Raw genomic sequence first — 19,264 nt, 5'->3', positions numbered from 1 at the left:
ATTGCTTTGCTGTAAGCCACCTTAGCGGCTTAGCAATAGCAAGGCATGCATCCCTAATGATCAAAGGATTCAAGGAAGCTTATTGATAACGCCATTAATTAAAATCAATGGACATAAATCAGCTATCATTTTGATCGAATGTGGGCTACACAAGATACATCTCCGAAAATGAACATGGCAAGGACAACAAAAAGGAAAACAGAAAAAAGGTAATAGAAAACAAAATTCAGTTACACATAATTCAGGAACAATGGAGACTAATTGACGATTTTACAGGTGATCAGGAATATATATCTTCATGCAGTAAGATGCTAAATGTATGGCCTTGGACATTGATGATTGAGGAAGCGCATCCGGTGGAACAAGAGCTGCCCTTGCAGCAATTGTATTATTTCAGCCAATTCTTTCCTCATGAATTATATCTGCAGAATGTAGAGAACAACATTAGTAAATCTTGGAGTCCTAGACAGGTTATCAACTTGTGGTTCCCACACACTGAGGAATTTAAGGTTTTAGCTAGAAAAAATTGCAAAAGCCAACTGGTTCTGGCTCTGTATATCCACAAATTTAATCAAATACATAAGCAGACACATTATGGCAAGACAAGATACGGTACCTTGAACATTTCACCGAAAAGTCCTTCTAGAGGGTTCTGGCGCTGGATATTGTAAAATTTTGCAGCTATTTCGTCCAGCAACTGCAAGATGCAACCAAGCCATCTCATGAGTTGCAAATATTTGCAATTTTTAGTTTTGACATGATACTATGATAGCAAGTTAGTTCCAGCGATACTAGTTTCTCAAACTTTGTGAAGCAAGAAGCTACTCCTCCCATATCTTTTTATAGGGCATATTAGGATTTGGAAAAAAAAAAAGTCAGACTTCATAAACTTTGACTAGTAGTCAAATTATATATACGCTTAGACTATGAATATATTTACCTTTCACAAATATTTTAATACAAAGCTGATTTTGTAGCAATAGTGATATATTGTAACTGAAACTGATGGTCAAAGTACACTTTGAAAGACTTCTTGAAATCTTAATATGCTATAAAAGAGAAATGTAGTACTAAAACACAACATAAGAAAGAATATTCCTAGAACTTTCAAAACCGATTCCTACAGGATCTAGAATCATATTTTACGCAAGCACATTATTACTAATAGTTGTTTCCACCTTTTTTTTAAGCTGCTATCTTGTTTCCCGTCAAATTCATGGGTACAGTTGTAAAAGATGCATAAGATGCTAAATAGCTGTTCTTAATGAGCTACAAAATGTTAGAGAAATGGCAATACCTCATCAAAAACAGGGTCACGATCTGTACTTGTCTTATACTTCTGTCGAAGTGTCCTAAAAAGCGGGTACGCATCTCTTTCAAGCCTGTAAAAAGTGACACATGTAACAAATGCCAGATAATGCTGGAAACAAGTACTACGTTCCATGGCATATACATACACAAGTAACTGAATTTGAAACTACCGTAAAATCACTTTGTTTATAAAGAAAACAAAGCAACCTAGCAAACCTCTTAATATGGGAAAACATACCACAGAAGGGAGTCAAAAAATAATAATACGAAAAACATGATATCAGTACTTATGGACCTGGCATTCAAACACAACTCCTTTGTATGTCCTATTAGCTTCAGAAAGCACAGCATGACACAGTCTAATAACAAAACATTAACCACACCGAACAGTTTGAACTAAAGCAATAGAAACATAATCTAGCTCACCATGAAGTTGTCAGGAGTGACGTGAAACTATTCTAAGAGAAAAAAAAAAGAGTGAAGCTACACCTGTCAGATTGTGATATTAACTTAGTTCAATGCCTTGCATACATCACAAAAACAAAATTTGCCCGATCTTAACTATCAACAAGAACTTGTATATCTCCATGGTCCTTACTATATTTTTTTCTTACAGGGACCAGGACATCAACACATCAGTTAAATTGTTACTAATCGTTTCAAATCATCAAGATCAAGACATGAATCTTAGGTGGGAAGACCACATAATAAGACTAGGCAATCTACTCATTTTGCAGTTGGCATTTCAAATCTATTAATGCAAAACAGCAACATTCATCCTGCAATAACCTGTCTGAAAGAAAGGACATTGTAATGCTTAAAAGATGAATAAAGAAGAGCCCAAACTTACGTCGGTAACAGATACTTGATGAACTGAATCAGATCTGTTTTCGGAAATTCCGAGTTAGCAGATTTTAGTTGTTCCTTCATCTCATCCATAAGTAAATTTGCATCTCTTAGGTTCCCTTGAGATAGGTACCTTAACAAAAGAATATTATGTCAGAAAACTCTATCCAACGCTAATATATTGCTCCACCAATGAAACAGTCTAGTTTGCTTTAGATACGCTCTTGCCATTTGGATACAACACGAAGGGAATTTGTGGTGCCACATATCAGGATATTTAATTGTCTATATTCAATCAAGACCGTTGATCCTAGGCAGTCTTGTTAATCACGTACCAATTATTTAACTCAGACCAATCTAGGAGGAACTAGGCATTGTAAATATAACAAATAGGCACCCAATTCAAGTTGAAGAGCATTCAAACCTGGGTGGGTGGTGGGAGTGTCCACCCACACCTCCCACTAACTGCGCTAAGTTCCCTAATTATGAAGCTAACCTCTTCCTAACACTGTAAAGATAACAGATAACAGAAACCAGGCATTTCCTGCATTGCAAATAAACTGAAGATCTCCACTCATACATGGAAAGAATATCCTCCCTCCCCCTAAAAACATTTATGAAAGGATATCTTACATTAAGACCCCACGTGCAATTGCAGTATCGTCTTCACCAGGGTAACACTGCACATCACAACAAAAAGGATTAGAGTATCATATTATGTAAAGGTGTAGAACTTATTTGTTAAGAACAAAACACTACCTTGCCCATGAAGTTCACCAGCATAGAGGCAAACTTTTTTGGATCATTTCCACGCACAAAATGACTCGAGACTTTAGTCATGTCCTGCCATCAAGGTCCTAAACATTAAACCTTGGAGCACAACCAGTCAACCACACAGTACTACAACTAGTAATGACAACAGCGACTCATAAAAATTGCAGCTCTAACATAGAAAACATCCACATTCTTATCAGCCAATGAATTGTGGCAAGTTACCGTTTCTGGAGATTCAGAATATATGTATTCTGCTAACATAACGTGCAGCTCAGGACAACCATTTCTTGATGCCTCAAACTCAGCAGACCACCTTAATAGATAAATGACACATAATTAGTGTCTTATGAAGACAGCTTGATAAGGGGGAGAACCATCACAATGCCCAGTTAACAGAGTAAGCATGACAATAGTTACTTCATTGTAATGTCAAAACCACAAATATATTTTAGCAAAAGCCAGATTTCTTGATATAACAGCATGACCAACTCTAGAAACAACAACATTACGATCAATTCTTGAAGGTACTCACTAAAAAACATAAATAAGATACTAATATGGAAAAGTATCTTTACATTTTGACTAACCAATTGGATAATTCTTAATTTTCACATGAGATGAGAGCAAATGAGTTAGAACCATGCATTACCCTATCACTATAATCTCAGAAACTCACTGATCTTATCTGCTAGGTGAACTACGGTTATGCACATAGCACCAGTTTGGATGAAACAATTTGATTCTTCAATGGCAAAACTTTGTTTAGTTTCACTTGCATTTAACCAATTTCATGTAAGCCTACCTGATAGCAGCTCTCAGGAATGATGAACAACTCTCTGCACGCGCCTTTGCAGCAGAAATAGCTTCAGATAATTGATGCCCCTCATCATCATAGTCATCTCCAAGGAAATGTGGAACAGATATCTTGGGGAATGCCTCGTACATCTTTCTGATACGACCTAGTTACACAATATAGTTACTAACACAAAGTGTGATATGTATTAACCAAATCATGCCTTCATTTACTAAAAAAGGAGTGCTTTATTCAGCTGATTCAGAACCATAAGTGGACCAATAAGATTTTCTGTATGTAAAGAAAAAAAAGAAGAGGAGCACTGAATGTGCTAAAATCACATTAAGAACTAGAGGTCACTGCCTTCACCAACATTTTAGGCTCTTCAATCTTTTTGCACAACGGGCTAAAAGTGAGGAGCAGCTAAAAGTGACATATTGTACAAATGGATTAGCTAGGTAATTAAAGGAAAGACAAGCTAGTTTTCAAAAAAAAAGGAAAGACAAACTGGTAGACTTTAGAAAATGTTTTGATGATCAATTAAAGGAACTTATGTCCTGTACTGCATTAAAAGAAAAAACCTGACCAAAAGTTTCTTCATTATATGGAAGCTCTCCTGTGACAAGGGTGTCAACAAAGAGGACAGCAAGTTCACCACCACAAGTAACCTGAAATTGTTATAAACACATTGAGATCATTTACCAACAAGTAAAAATGGAAGGATTTCAAAGTTCTACATGCTGCTGCAGTGCTGCTTCTACCATGGATTGGGTCAAATGCCAATTTAGGTTGCCACAAGTACATAAACAGAAAAAGGTGAAATTAGTCCCATATTTCCAGAGAATCTAAAGCATCTCACTATACTATAGCATGGTTGTCTGCTACGGTTGCTACCATAAAATCTGTTTCCAGTTAAAGAGTGAGATGGAATGCAAATTTGTAAAGTTCATTTTTAAATTACTCCTAAAGGGCAAAGAAAAGGAAAATAAACATGAGACATTAGCAGCTTGCTGCAGAGGAAGCAACTGCATGCATAAAATAACCTAGGTTAAGCTGTTTTTCTCCTTTTGGTTTTGCAGCTCCTCGATGGAAAGAAAGTTGAAGAAAAATGTGCAGTTAGGTAATGCCTAGATAAAAATTAGGAAAACTCACATGATGAGATCGAATTAATGAATAATATTGGTAAAAATCGATATATGCAATTAGCTGATAACAATATATAATTATATATTAACTTGCACTTGTGCATCACAAGGAGAAAGTAACCTGCCCATGCTTCAACTGTACCAAAGCGCCTGACTCAAGGATGTCCAAGGCTTCTGAATACTTCTGAGCAGCAATGTACCTACACGAGATGTGCCAAAACAAAGTCAAGATGGTTTTATGGTATATTTTGATCCTTGACATAACATTCTCCCCTACATGATTGTAGTAAAATTTATGCATATTATTCACCTCTTTATGTTTCTAATTATCCGGTACATTTTGATCATTGAAACCGCATTGTTTCCCACCCAGTTGAATCTTGTTAGCAACTTACGCATACATCCCCAAATAATATTATTTCAGCTTGAGAAATGCATGCGAAAACTTTGTTCCTTATTTTACTCGAAATGCACTATATGTGCATTCTGACATGAGCACCTTATATGAGCCAAACTAATAGCAAGCCAATTCAGCACTTGCTTAGGGAGTCAAATTGAAGTAATGTAATCGTGCGGAAAGTTGATCTCCATCATGTAATAAGAAATTTTGAAATATAGACTGAAGCAAAAGTTTGTTGAAATGGTGCAAAAGGGGATAAAAGGGAGACAACCACTCCTTATTAAGTTACATTGTATGCATAGTACCTTGCACTGGTTGATTTGTACATTTGTTGAGCTTCATAGAAATTTCCGCCATCCACCATAGCCTCAAGCCTTTCAATCGTCTAAGACACAGAGTCACCATTATTAATTGAGTAAATATTCTACAGGAGTACAGGACCTGTGTGCAACTAGAACTTAATGCTGCCAAAGAAGCACAAGCTTGCATAAAAGCTAACACTAAAAAGGTGCCGGGAAATAATTTAGAGTAGATAGGATAAGGTTTTATTGCTAATCCACTCTCTTTCCAACCTTAGGCAATAGGCTCTAAAGTCGCAACACACAAGCCAAAAGGTGGGCAAACACTTAAGAATAATTGCACCATTGAATTACTTTTCAAAAAATGATGCTACCATCTTAATAAACGACAATTGCTTTCTATAGCTACCAAAATTTCATCAGGGAGAACTGAAACAGCAATGTCGAAGGAACTTTCAGAGTTTAAACAGGAAATTCAATAACAAATCGCGCCAAGTTTGAGAAAGAGAAAACACCAATGTCATTTGCTATAGGTCACTATGATATGGAAATCTGGTGGTAAAAGCATCATCATTGGAATCTTACGCAGGATTACTCCTTGTATCCATTTTTAATTGAAATGAGAAAAGTGTGTGTATCCCGTTTGAGCAGACAACTAGGCTCAACCGAGCAAAACCTAACATTGTTATTGAATTTTCGTCCTCTCGCACTCGTGCCCATGCTGCCCGTGCATTGCAGGCCTTCAGCACGAACCGGTACTTGAACCCTAGTTCCGACAAATTGGCCATGAGAGGCGACACCCGGAGGCGCCGGAGTTGGAACCCCGAGATCCAACGCGCCCATCGCGCACACACCAGAAAAAACACGGGCGCTCGCACTAATGCGTACGCGCTCACCGGACGCCCGGGGCTCGAGCAGAGGCACGAGGGAAGGAAGGGGATAAAAACGTGGAGAAGGATCCCTCACCTTCTCGGGAGGAGGCAGGTCGCGGCGCGACCTCATGCTCCCCCTCATGCTCAATGACCGCGACATGGCTCCCCGGCAGGCTAGCCCCAGCGCCGGCGGCAGCTGAAGGGAGGAGGACGGCGGGCCGCGGTGGTGATCGGAGTCGCCGCGTCGCCTGCGGGACGAGACGGCGTGGCCTGGCTCTTTGGGTGGGCGGCCGCCGATCGTGCTAGCGCGAATCCTAAAGTTACTCGCTCTTCGTTGTACGTTCTGTTTGGGTCTCGAACCCTTTCTGAATTCATTTTATTTTCCTTGCGGACTAGTGTTTTTTTATAAAAGTAAACCTCATATAATATACCTTGATTAAAAAGGGTACAAGTGTTTGAGAATTTCTTGTCAAATTAGATGGCTATAAAATTTTAACAATGGCTTATGTTAACGGAATTGGGATGGCATGCATTAAAATAGCACAAAGTGATGGATGAGATTATTGGATAGCTCATTGCTTGGTCCAACGATCCTCCGGCATTGGTGTGATTTAAAATTTTAACTAGCACTAGTGATCTAAAAATATGCTATCTTAGATTAAAAAAAGATTATATATTATGCAAATACTGGTTATAGTGATTCTAACAACATCAACAGTCAGTTTTAAAGTTTTCAATCCACATAATTTCTTATTAGGAAAAATTCAATTTTAACCTTCATTCATCCATTTAATTTTGGTTCCTCATTCTATAGTAATCACATATTTCCTCATCTCCCAAAAGCCGCTAAACCAAATTTCCTACACCCATTTCATTTTGCCTAAGTGTAAAAAATTAAGGCGGTTTAACAGTTTTGCATACACAAGTGAAGCTCTCTATACAAAGTTTGCATTCGAAATGAGACCAAACTGGAGAAAGACGAGAAGTTTAGGGCCTGTTTGGATACTTTGGCAAAAGGGCAAATAGTAAAAAATTTGCTCTTTTTTTTTCCATTTGGACCCAAAGACCCTATGGCAAAAAGGAAACAGCAAAAACAGATAGCAAAAGGAAACAACAAAAAATTTGCTCTTTTTTTTCCATTTGGACCAAAACACCCTATGTCAAAAAGGAGAAAAGAGGTTTAAATGAGCTTTTGTCAAAACTTTTACCATTTGGATCCAAACATTCCTAATAGCAAAACTTTTACCACTTTTAGCAAATGGCAAAATTTTTACTCTTTTATCTTTTTGCACTTTAAATTCAAACACTACCTTAGAAGACCAGGTACCTGCGGAAAAGTGCCACTATCAAACAAGAGGCCTCGGCTCAGCCCCGCTGATGTGGCCTGTCTGCCTCCACCCCTCCATCACCACCGCCTCGCCTTTGCCGCCAGCGACCGAGCGAGGAGATTGCAATGGCGGCCTCCACTGCTTCCCGCCTCTCGCCCCCTCGCTTCCACGTCTCTCCCCGGTCTCCTCATCCTCCACTTCGCCGCTCGCGCTTCTCCCCCGTCCGCGCTGCCAAGTACGCCCCTTTCTTGGACCCCTTCTTTTCTTTGCCTTTGTTGCAAGAAACCATGATAATTCGCAAATGTTTGATTTCGAGCGGGTCATGGAAAGCTTGGTTAAATTTCGATCTCACTTAATATGTTGGCGAATGATGGTTCATGGTTGTAATAGGAATTTTTAAGGACAGTACGAGTGAATTCTGGACTCAGGTATTCCTCGTTGAATTTCACATTTTTGTAGCATTATTTTGTAACTCGAAGGTGATAGAACTGGGATGGTAAAAAGAAAGATCAAGTCATTAGCTTGAACCAAAGGATGACGGTATGAAGGTCGCGGCATAAACTTCGGTTTTTATCCCCGTCTAGTTTATGCACCTCTCCTGCAGGCTCTACCATCATCTGCGTGTTTAGCTGTAATTCTCTCCGCATGTCCGGTGATGGTTTATCTACGCGCATTTGCTCTGATGGCCTCTAGTTCTAGTGACTGTCAACTCACATTGTCATCAAGGTGCAAAACTAAGTTGCACGCTCCTGCTCCAGCTTACTAATGGGGCCATTGTTGGTGGCTTGGTGCAACTACTTACGAGATACGATTCTCAAGTTATTTGCAGTGCATTTCATCTGTCAGTAGCACAGTATTCAATCATATGAACCTGTGATTGTAGGTTGGAAGCCGTGTTGTCTATTGGTACTCATCTAATCCCACACCCAAGAAAGGTTAGATTTTTATTTTAACCACATAATTCAAGTTGCTCGCTGATCACATCACTGTCTGCTTTCTCTTAATCCTTTTTACAATTGAGCTTGCCAAACTTTCATTGTGTTTCTCATATTTCCCAGGCTGCTAGTGGCGGTGAAGATGCTTTCTTTGCCAATAGCGATGCTGGTGGAGTATTTGCAATTGCAGATGGTGTTTCAGGGTATGCCATCTTTGCTGCAGTAAACAGTTTCTCCCCCCAAAAGAAGTGCTGCAGTGAACTGCAATCGATGCCTTTCCCTCCTCCTACATCTGAGTGTCTGTAGAACTTTCAATAAATATATGTTGCTTTCATTAATATGCATTAACACATGGTTTTTATCCTGCTAGTCATTCTCTTATCTACTGACAGATGGGCAGAAAAGGATGTCAATCCAGCTCTGTTTTCTCGAGAGCTCATGAGAAACAGCTCTAATTTTCTCAACGATGAGGAGGTATCCCTCGCTAAACATTAGTACGCTATTAAATATACACCATTTCCTTTAGTCTATGGGGCCGTAACAAATTCACATCACATGGAAGTTGCAGGTCAATGGTGATCCTCAGATTCTTCTCATGAAAGCTCATGCTGCAACTTCTTCAATTGGATCCGCAACAGTGTAAGCATTGTTTCTACAGTATTATATGTGCCAGCCTTACAGTTAACTCATTGTTCTGGATGATACTTAAAATCTGTACAATTCATTTCAATGGTAATAGAATCATCGCGGTGCTTGAGAAGAGTGGGACTCTGAAAATTGCAAGTGTGGGAGATTGTGGTTTGAAAGTTATTCGCAAAGGTGACCTTGAATAATATATTATATAATTTACTCATTCTGTACCAACTCTAACCTGTAATTGTCTTCTCTTCTTCAATGGCATACTAGGCCAAGTAATGTTTTCTATATCCCCTCAAGAACATTACTTTGACTGTCCATACCAGATAAGCTCCGAGGCAGCTGGTCAGACATATCAGGATGCACTGGTATGCACTGTCTTTTAAGTTCTAATTAAATTTTATTTATTATGTTTGAACACCAGAAATATGACATGTTACTGTAAAAGTTTAAGCTTAATGGTGGCTAATTGGTATACGAAAGTCAACCTATTATGAAGGCCCATTATTGGATTAATTAAATTAAATTTCACGATGTGAATGATAAAAGTTATCATGCGCATGCAAAGATTGTTTTGTTGGTATATGTGAACACCTCCTAGTTACTTTCAGTTGAGCCAGCCTCATGACAACAGTCACAATACTCATATGTGATCCAGGTGTTCAATTAAGATTTCTGCTTTCTGAGTTTGTAATTTTTTTTGTTTGTCAGGTTTGCAGTGTAAATCTAATGGATGGTGATATGATTGTGAGTGGTTCAGATGGGCTTTTTGACAATATCTTTGATCAAGAGATTATTTCCACAATTTCTGAGTCCTCAGGAGTAGATGAAGCTGGTAAATTTCTCGCTTCTACGAAAGGGGCCATCAGACCCAAAAAAGTCCACATGTTCCACCCCTTCTAAAACCATGCTAAGATTTTGCCTAAACTTTTTACACAGCAAAAGCATTGGCAGAGCTTGCAAGAAAACACTCAGTGGATGTCACATTTGATTCACCCTACTCAATGGAGGCCCGGAGTAAGGTAAGATACAAACACCTCTTATGATAATCTCATTTACATGTCATTCTTTACAACATCAATGATGGCGCATGTTTCACCCCGCATGCAGGGTTTTGACGTCCCATGGTGGAAGAAGCTTCTTGGAGCGAAACTAATAGGTACACATAAGCTCTTTACAAGATGCCATGTACTACATTCTACATAGCAAGATCAGTTAGCTCATTGGTGCACAAATTTTATTACTGTAGGTGGGAAGATGGATGACATCACAGTTGTCGTCGCGCAAGTGAAGACTGTAGCTGTCCCAGACGAGGTAGACCTACAAAGCCACTCGATTTTGGTACAAAAGCAACACCGTTTCATCATTGGGAATATGTGCTATTTCAGGGTGGTGACATAGAAGAACAGAAAGGGAACGAGCAAGGCATTGCTGTAGCAGTTGCGTCTGCTGTACAAAATGAAGAATGATCAAGAGCTAGCTTGAGTTCTCAACCTGCCGGCATTTTCGCTCCAATTTCTTTTTTTTCTGTGATGGACTGATGGTGCGTTATACTGCAAGTAAAGAAGTTGAAGCGAAATACAGTTCGCGTGCTTGTGTGTAGTTGCATGTATATAGACCTCCCGGATTGCGTTTAATATATGAATGGAAATATGCGGTTAACTAGGTTTGTGCCCATGCGTTGCTACGGACGATAAAAGATTTATAGTGCAATAAACAAAGTATTCAACAAGACATTAGCAGTGTGAAAGTTAGAACGAACATATCAAATGAAAATAGTCAATTCAAAAACATAATTAATGTTGTGCGATGAAATAGTCCAAGACCTTTTAATCTCATAAATAAATGGCGTAGTACTTACAGTAGTACTTTAGCAAGATGAAAACACAAGCACACATACAGACATGATCTATATAATATTTTTACAGGACCCGGACAGAGAATGAATTAAAATCATCGACAAACATATAGGGACAAACACAAATAACCAAAGGGGATTTCCGGTCTATTAGGAAAACAAAGCTTAAACCTTTGTGCACTAGAAATCAGTGTGTTGTCAATGTGCTCTACAACCCCTCTGTATAGAATAACTTCTGCACGTATATTCAAGTTGTTAGACAAAGCTTCACATAAAACTATCTGTGTACCTAATAATATGGTTAAAAAATCCAAACTGGATTCATCACTTTCCCATTGGCGTTGTTGGGCAAGCATTACTCAAATTTTAGCACTAAATAAAAGAGGCAGTCGATTTCCCGAGCATCATATATCTTGTCTAAGTTGTTTTGATATGCACGGCTTATCTAAGTTATTTTATCACAGGGAATGAGAATCAACAGCGGTGATAACATCATACCTGCTGTTGGTTGACATGCGAGTACTCCAGACATAACAATTAGAAGTCAAATTACTGGCTATTTTGAATATGCATGCTTAAACCTTAGGCAGATAAAACTTCACCTACAGGTTCATTTCTAAATGCAATCTTTAACCATAGCAAGCTTAAGTTATTATCACACAGACTACAGAACCAGTGATGAATGACACTTATGCTATTATGATTGGTTTTGGCAATCAGAACAAGCATGGTGGGTCAGGGCCAAATAGAATAACTGGAGAATATAGTTGTATTAATGTATCACCATTTGTAACAACCTAGCTCTGAGTTGCACATATCTACACTATGGCACCCACACCAGATATGTGCTGCAGGAGTGGTCCTGCCTCTACCACTACTCCTTTTGTGCCCTCATGAGCTGAAAGGGGAACTAAATTTTTTTCCCCTGCATTTGTCAAGATCCTTAGTTATTGACTCAAGGAACAAAGTTAATAAATATAACACAACTTGATTCGACTTTAATGATTATAGTAAAAATTGAGAAACCATATCATAATTCAACTCAAATATCATGAAAAGAATTAGCTTAGTTATTAGATTAAATAACCACTGATACTTATGCACATTTGTGTTTATGCCTGATATACCAGAAAGATGCAGATCACCAAATAATTTTGAAAGATATTAAACTTAGTTTAGTAGTTCTGCAACTATTTCAGATGTTAAACTGATTTACCATATCTCTACTTGGACTAATTAGTTTCAGTGTACCTACATAAATAGAGCATGGACATCACTGTATCAAAAATTGTAACACACGAATGACAAATAAAATGAATGCACTGTAGCAGACATAAAAAACAATCTAGCTTTTACTGCAGAGCATATCACAGCAAAAGAAAAGCATAAGTCAATATGGTCAAAGTGAAATGAAAAATGTAAATTTGGCTCCCCAATTGTGCATGCTCACTGGTTGCTTTGACCTGATGCTATTTTGAAAGAAAAATAGCATAATAAATGAAACCATTGCTCTTCCATAGTTGCATTTCCTGATTTATTATTTGCTTTCATCATTTGACCAGCTTCACTATTTCATATCTCTAGAGCCCCGTGAAAGACAAAAAACCAAGTGACTTATTGCAATGTCCTCCAATAGTCGAATAGAAAATGTTTTACAACAAACTATGAAATATTCACAATAATTGTCAAGTCATGCCCTAGATCATATCAAAATCTCTACTACTATACATACTATTCTACCAAATCAGAGTATTAGTATACCATGTAATACCATGAAACTGTTTGACCAAAAATCCATCAGAACTGCTGTCTTAAAATACTGTATTGCAGCTATCCTTGTGAATAGAAAGAATTTTAGATCAAATTACCCCTAATTTTCCATCCTAAGCCAACCTTAAATGACAAATTATTTTGGTTTAGTATAGATCATGATATTTTCTTCCTCTCCATTTTTTTTCCCTTTCCTCCCCTTGCCATGCCCTTGCCGTGACCAACCTGGATACCTGATTTGCCTCCGAGTTCTGAATCCTTCATGGCAGCCATGGCTTTGTGGGTGCCTGCACACACGCACACAGGCAAGCCATGGTTTCTTACGTGGGTACCTGTAAGAACCCTCCAGAGATCAAGAAAGGTCGGACGGAACTTGCCGAGGAGGGATTCATTGGTGAGGGTCCATTGACGTCGAGAAATGCTGCAGATTGAAGACTCAAAATGGAGCCAGGAAGCAAGATAGCAGATTCACCTCGTTGGGGAAAAGATAGGGGGTAGGGGACGGCGCAGCCGGTCGACGGTCGAGCCCTCTGCTCGGCATGTTCGCGCGATGGGGACGACGAACGGCAGCGGATCCGGCGTGTTCGCGCGATGGGACGATGGATGGCGGCGGCGGCGGCGTGTTCGCGCGATGGGTCGATGGATGGCGGCGGCTCCGTGCTACGTGAGGGCGGCGTCGACAGGATCTAGGACGACGCGGCATCCCCTCCCTCCGCGCGACACTCCGGATGACGGGCGGAGGCAGCTCCGCGCGAGGGGAGTGTGGCGTCGATGGCACGATGGGGCAGCCGCGTCGATGGGTTTACGATGGCGGTGCTCGTGCGTCGGGACGACTCGGCTCCATGGAGGTAATGCGGGGCAGGGGAACCGTCAGCCGCGGCGGGAGTCAGGCGGCGGCGGCTCCGCGGCAGGGTGGGGCCCGCGCATTGGCCGTGGCGGCGGCGGCTCCGCAGCTGCTGTGGGAGTCGGGGCGGGGAGGTCGCGGATCCGTGGCGGCGGCACCACGGCACGAGTCGCAGCGGGGAGATAGCGGATCTGCGGCGTGATGGGCAAGGCGGTTGATTTTAGCGAGAACCCAGCCCACTGCGGACGCGGACGCACATTCTGCGTGCCCCCAAGCATGGGTCCCACCAGCGAGACGCACTTAGCAAATCGCTGTCTAGCTCGCGTACGCCCGCGCATCCGTTTCTGGCGGCGACCAACCGTTGGCTCCCGCCGCGCCGCGGAACCTAACCAAGCAAGGTTCGCTCCCGCTGCCATTCTCATCAATATGGATGCTGGGTAGCTCGCTGACAGGATAGGACCGAAACCGTTAGTTCTGCTGGAATACGAAAAAGAGAGAGAACTTGTGGCTATACCCGCTCACACGAGGTGCTCGCAAAATAGAAGTCCGCTTACGGTATCTGTTGGAACCTGCTACAGTAGCGTCGGATGTGCTTTTTATACATACAAGACCATTTATGGTGCCCGCTGGACTCAGCCTTAGATTATCCAGCGACGGGATGATGGACCGAGCGGGGGGCGATAAACGACGATGGGGTGAGTGCTAATTAGAGATGGCAACGGATATAAAATATACGCGTGCCCACGGATAGCAAACCCGACGGGCGCGGATACGGGTTTGCATTTATGCCCGCAGGCGCGGGCGCGGGTATAACCTTAAACCTGACGGATATCTGCTAACGGGTTTGAAAAAATAATATCCGCATCCGCAAACCCGCCAAACCCGACTTAGCGGCTGACATATGGGTTCTAAACCGACTTCATTTAGGATTTATGTTAATTTGTGATATATCATGTATTCATATACGAGACTAGTTTATTTATATGCTCAGATTTATTTGTTTTCTTAAATAAATGGTGTTTATTTACTGTTGAAATGTGTGCTTGATTTCCTAAAACTTGCGGGTACACGGGTATGCTCGTGGGTATGCGGATATCCGTGGATAGCGGTTACGGGCATCAAGTCGTGCCCGTGGCGGGTTGCGGGCGCGGGTGCGGGTACGGATTTTAGTACATGGGTACGGGTTTACAAGATTAGTATCCGCGCAGATTTTACCGGTTACCTACTGATTCGTCTCACAGAATACGCCTCCACGTCTCACAGAATACGCCTCCAAAGCCGGGATGCGTATTAGCGGCCGAGCCGCTTATAACCCTTCGTTTTGCGCGAGCAAGAAGCGCCTAAACCCCACCAACACAGGGAGAGGCCCGAACCCTAAGCACATTGCTCCCCAATCCCCATGGCCACGTCCTCGCCGGCGGCGGCGGCGGCCGCGCGGGGCGCGCTGACGGAGCAGAAGTTCTCGGAGATGTCCCCCACGTTATCCGAGGAGGTGGTGGAGGCACTACACCGCGGAGGCTTCCGGCGTTGCACGCCGGTGCAGGCGGCGACCATCCCGCACCTGCTGTCACATAAGGACGTCGCAGTCGACGCTGCCACCGGCTCCGGGAAGACCCTTGCCTTCATTGTTCCCGTCGTCGAGATCCTCCGCCGCCGCTCCTCCCCGCCCAAGTCCCACGAGGTTGCCTCACAGCTCCTGACCCCCCTGCTTCCTTCCCTGCTCTGTTCCTGTGCTATTCAATAATCACGAAATGGCCAAATTGCATCCTTCACTCACTTCTGAAGGTCTGACCAATAATCAAATTGATTTTTTTTATCACAGGTTCTTGCTGTCATCGTCTCTCCCACGAGAGAATTATCCTCACAGATATATAATGTGGCGCAGCCCTTCTTCGCGACACTGAAGGGCGTGTCATCCATGCTCCTGGTTGGTGGGCTGGACATCAAGGCAGAGCTCAAGAGAGTGGACGAAGAGGGTGCAAACATATTGGTGGGCACTCCCGGGAAGTTGTATGATATTATGCAGCGAGAAGATGCTCTAGATTTTAAGAATCTTGAGGTGGTGTTGGAGATGATGGAAGCTTGTGTGTCATTTTTTTAAAGATGAATTTGGTGAAAATGTTGGGATGCTGATGTCGTCTCCATTTGTTTTTGTGTATGCTTGGAAGCAGATTTTGATTCTGGATGAGGCTGATAGGCTCTTAGACATGGGATTCCAGAAACAGGTTAATTTCATACTTTCAAAGTTGCCGAAGCTTAGGAGGACTGGGTTGTTCTCAGCTACCCAGACAAAAGCTGTTGCGGAACTTTCCAAAGCAGGGTTGAGGAATCCTATGAGGGTTGAGGTTAAGACAGAAGCAAAGCCGACAAGCAAAGATGCCGGTCAGCAAGAGCTTGGTCCATCCAAAACACCATTGGGGCTTCGGTTGGAGGTATCACAAAATACTTCGTAAAACAGCTGGATGGTTTTCAAAAGTTGCCACTGTAAATATGGCTATTCATAATACTCTTTGTTTTTGTTATTGATCATGCCTGTTGCCTTTCTCGATTCATAACTGTTTCCTACAAAATCATAAGCTTGTTTTTGCAGTATATGATATGTGAAGCATCAAAGAAGTCGTCTCAGCTTGTTGATTTCCTTGTTCAGAATAATGGAAAGAAAATAATGGTGTAAGTACATGTCGAACTGAATGTACGCGCACTTGTCTTCTTTGTAGTGTGTGTCGCAGACTAGCAGGGCGCTAACTTTTGAATTCTTCTATCCCACTTGATCGCAGATATTTTGCAACATGTGCTTGTGTAGATTACTGGGCTGTGGTTCTTCCACTGCTTAACTCACTAAAAGGTTCTCCAATAATTGCCTACCATGGGAAGATGAAACAGGTTATGGCAAAGCATTTTGTTTTCATTTACTGTACTATTTAATATTGATATGGATGCTTTCAAATGACTTACTTCCCAATGGTTTTCTTCATACTGATTGCCTCCATCCTTTATTTTCTAATTTGTAGGGGCCTCGAGAGAAAGCTTTGGCATCATTTTCTGCTCTTTCAAATGGTATTCTAGTCTGCACTGATGTTGCAGCAAGGGGCCTTGACATACCAAGTGTTGATCTGATTGTGCAGGTTAGATTCTATTCTTTCTTCTCTAAACTGAATCTTCATGTTTGGGCATCAGCTGATAGTAAACATGCATATTTGCTCATCCAGTATGATCCACCTCAAGATCCCAACGTTTTCATACATAGAGCTGGTCGAACTGCACGTTATGATCAGGAAGGAGATGCTATTGTATTTCTCTTACCAAAGGTATTTTGTTCGGCGTTGAGTTTTTTGTTTCTTTATTGTTCATTCTGCAAGTGGAATTCAGTAGTGTATTTATTTTTCTATGCATGTATGTAGAATTCTTATTTGGAGAAAAAAGAACTTAAGGCTACTTTGCACTGCAGGAGGATGCTTATGTTGAGTTCTTGAAGCTTCGAGGTGTTCCTCTCACAGAAAGGGAGTGTCCCTCAAACACTGAAGATGTTGTACCACAGGTGGGTCTTTTCTTGTACAAATTAGGCACCTTAGGTTTGAGTCCAGATACCACTTGAAATGTCAGTCATATCATGCTGTGATCATATAGAAAAGTTACCTTACTTAGGAGGGCAATTACTGATTAATAACCAGTCAACCACTTTGGGCTGTAGATTAGAAGCGCTGCACTCGAAGATCGCAATGTCATGGAAAAAGGACTTAGAGCATTTGTTTCATTCGTTCGAGCATACAAGGAGCACCACTGCTCTTACATTTTCAGATGGAAAGATCTTGAGATTGGAAAGCTAGCTATGGAGTATGGTTTACTCCAGATCCCATCCATGCCAGAAGTGAAGCATCATTCTCTTTCATTGGAGGGATTTATTCCTGTAGACGATGTTGATGTTACACAAATCAAGTACAAGTAAGAACTCTATCCAAGAACGTAACATAGTTGCATTCTTTTCAGCTACCCTGTTTTTTAAGTGACAGCTAATTTGCCGACGGTGTGCTGAATGGCCGTGCTAATGTTGGATCTGTGGAATGTCCATACTTTGAGTGATAATCTGTGGAATGTCCACATCTGAATGATAATCTGTGAGATAAGACTTGTACCTGACAAAATGAAAATCTCAATTATCCTGCACCAGTGTTTTGTAGTCTTTAAGTGTAAATATTGTGGCTGTTATTTTTTTGGTGCACTGAGCCTAAGAGAATCAGCATTTGTTTCCTACAGTTGAAAATGGTGCCTTCGGTTCTACTTCACATTGGGGTTGACCTGATTACCGTGCTTCACTTGCAGGGATAAAGCTCGAGAAAAGCAACGCAAGAAGGCATTGAAAAGGAAAGCAGAAGAGGAAGCTCAGAACCCAAAGCCAGAGAAGAAGAGAGCTCGGGAGAAGCCCGAGAAACCAAAGCGAAAGAAGACAGGCAAGCAGCGGCAATCGGTCCAAACCAAGGAGGACCTGGATGAGCTGGCGCATGAGTACAGGCTCTTAAAGAAGCTGAAGCGTGGAGACATCGATGAAGACGAGTACGAGAAGCTCACCGGGTTCGGAGACTCTGATGGTGAAGCCTCAGATGGGGACGCGAGTGACTTGGACGAGAAGGAGAGGGGCAACAAGGCACAAAAGAAACTCAAGCAGAGAGGGAAGGGTAGAGGAGGGGCTAGGAAGTTTGAAGGGAAGAGTAAAATGAGGAGCAAAAGGAGATAGGAATGCATACAATGTTGTTAGGAAAACCATTTTTTTTCCGGTAATCTTGATTAAATCTTTCCACTTTCCTGAGAATGTTTGCGCAGGTAGTATGCATGTTCCGCGACGGACAGATCGTGCTAACTGATGGTTGGAGGGTGGGAATCGTTGGGAGATTGGAGGGAGCCCCTGCTGGGAAATTTTTATCTGGCTTAGTGGCTTCTCTAAATCTTTTAGTTCAGCTAAAAGCTGAGCGAAAATACTGAAAAGTATGCTGCTCTGCTTACATGTTAAAGTGAATGCTACTCCTAAAATATTACTGTTCTGGGTTGCGTGTTGCCGATTGAAACTCAGGATTGCCAGCAAACAGAACACGGTTACGAGAACAAAGAATAGATTTGAACGTCCTATCACATCTAGTGAATCGCTATACAAACGGTCAGGACCTACCCGAGACTGTAATATCCACCCACACCAAGCCTGTGTTGTCATCATGAATTGAGAGCGATCGATAGGAAGTTGAATTGTATTCCTGCCCTTCCAAATAAGACCCAAAGGAAAACGTATCGCAAGTCTATAACCCTACGAAAAACGACGTTCGTATACACATTCCTGCCCTTCCAACATAAAACTTGTTTCCATAATATAGATTTATTTAAAAAAAAAATACGGAGCTGCTAGCGCCCCCGATCCGGACGCTAGCGTCGGACGGTCGAGCATAAAAAAAAAACCGCCGCAACAT

General features: G+C 41.6%; 3 protein-coding genes across 6 annotated transcripts; 2 read left to right on the top strand and 1 right to left on the bottom strand.

Moving 5' to 3' along the window:
- Positions 1–98: 98 nt before the first annotated feature.
- Positions 99–6,768, bottom strand: LOC112891370 (Golgi to ER traffic protein 4 homolog). The gene is made up of 12 exons (XM_025958212.1): positions 6,535–6,768; positions 5,575–5,654; positions 4,991–5,069; positions 4,311–4,392; positions 3,734–3,890; positions 3,154–3,244; positions 2,917–3,000; positions 2,791–2,837; positions 2,162–2,290; positions 1,298–1,382; positions 617–697; positions 99–422 (listed from the first exon to the last, which is right to left on the bottom strand). Exons 1-12 carry the CDS (start codon positions 6,598–6,600, stop codon positions 417–419), a joined length of 987 nt encoding a protein of 328 aa, XP_025813997.1. The 5' UTR covers positions 6,601–6,768; the 3' UTR covers positions 99–416.
- A 1,032-nt stretch (positions 6,769–7,800) lies between these two features.
- Positions 7,801–11,004, top strand: LOC112894428 (probable protein phosphatase 2C 1). 4 transcript variants are annotated; one of them, XM_025962140.1, is made up of 12 exons: positions 7,801–8,003; positions 8,652–8,703; positions 8,827–8,906; positions 9,096–9,177; positions 9,272–9,342; positions 9,443–9,522; positions 9,610–9,707; positions 10,051–10,174; positions 10,279–10,361; positions 10,450–10,498; positions 10,589–10,653; positions 10,728–11,004. In XM_025962140.1, the coding sequence occupies exons 1-12, from the start codon at positions 7,894–7,896 to the stop codon at positions 10,806–10,808; spliced, it is 975 nt and encodes a 324-aa protein (XP_025817925.1). In that variant the 5' UTR covers positions 7,801–7,893; the 3' UTR covers positions 10,809–11,004. The 4 variants fall into 4 exon arrangements, with proteins under 4 accessions (XP_025817925.1, XP_025817924.1, XP_025817927.1 ...); XM_025962139.1 differs by having other exon boundaries at positions 9,266–9,342; XM_025962142.1 differs by lacking the exon at positions 7,801–8,003 and having other exon boundaries at positions 9,074–9,177.
- A 4,206-nt stretch (positions 11,005–15,210) lies between these two features.
- On the top strand, positions 15,211–18,732 carry LOC112895732 (DEAD-box ATP-dependent RNA helicase 18). Its single transcript, XM_025963728.1, has 10 exons — positions 15,211–15,492; positions 15,634–15,870; positions 15,983–16,243; positions 16,402–16,481; positions 16,589–16,694; positions 16,823–16,936; positions 17,021–17,119; positions 17,260–17,349; positions 17,503–17,753; positions 18,132–18,732. Exons 1-10 carry the CDS (start codon positions 15,211–15,213, stop codon positions 18,541–18,543), a joined length of 1,932 nt encoding a protein of 643 aa, XP_025819513.1. The 3' UTR covers positions 18,544–18,732.
- The last annotated feature ends 532 nt before the right edge of the window (positions 18,733–19,264 follow it).

Source organism: Panicum hallii, chromosome 5 (genome assembly GCF_002211085.1).
Source record: "Panicum hallii strain FIL2 chromosome 5, PHallii_v3.1, whole genome shotgun sequence".
Taxonomy (NCBI): domain Eukaryota; kingdom Viridiplantae; phylum Streptophyta; class Magnoliopsida; order Poales; family Poaceae; genus Panicum; species Panicum hallii.
This window is presented reverse-complemented; position numbering and strand designations above follow the sequence as displayed.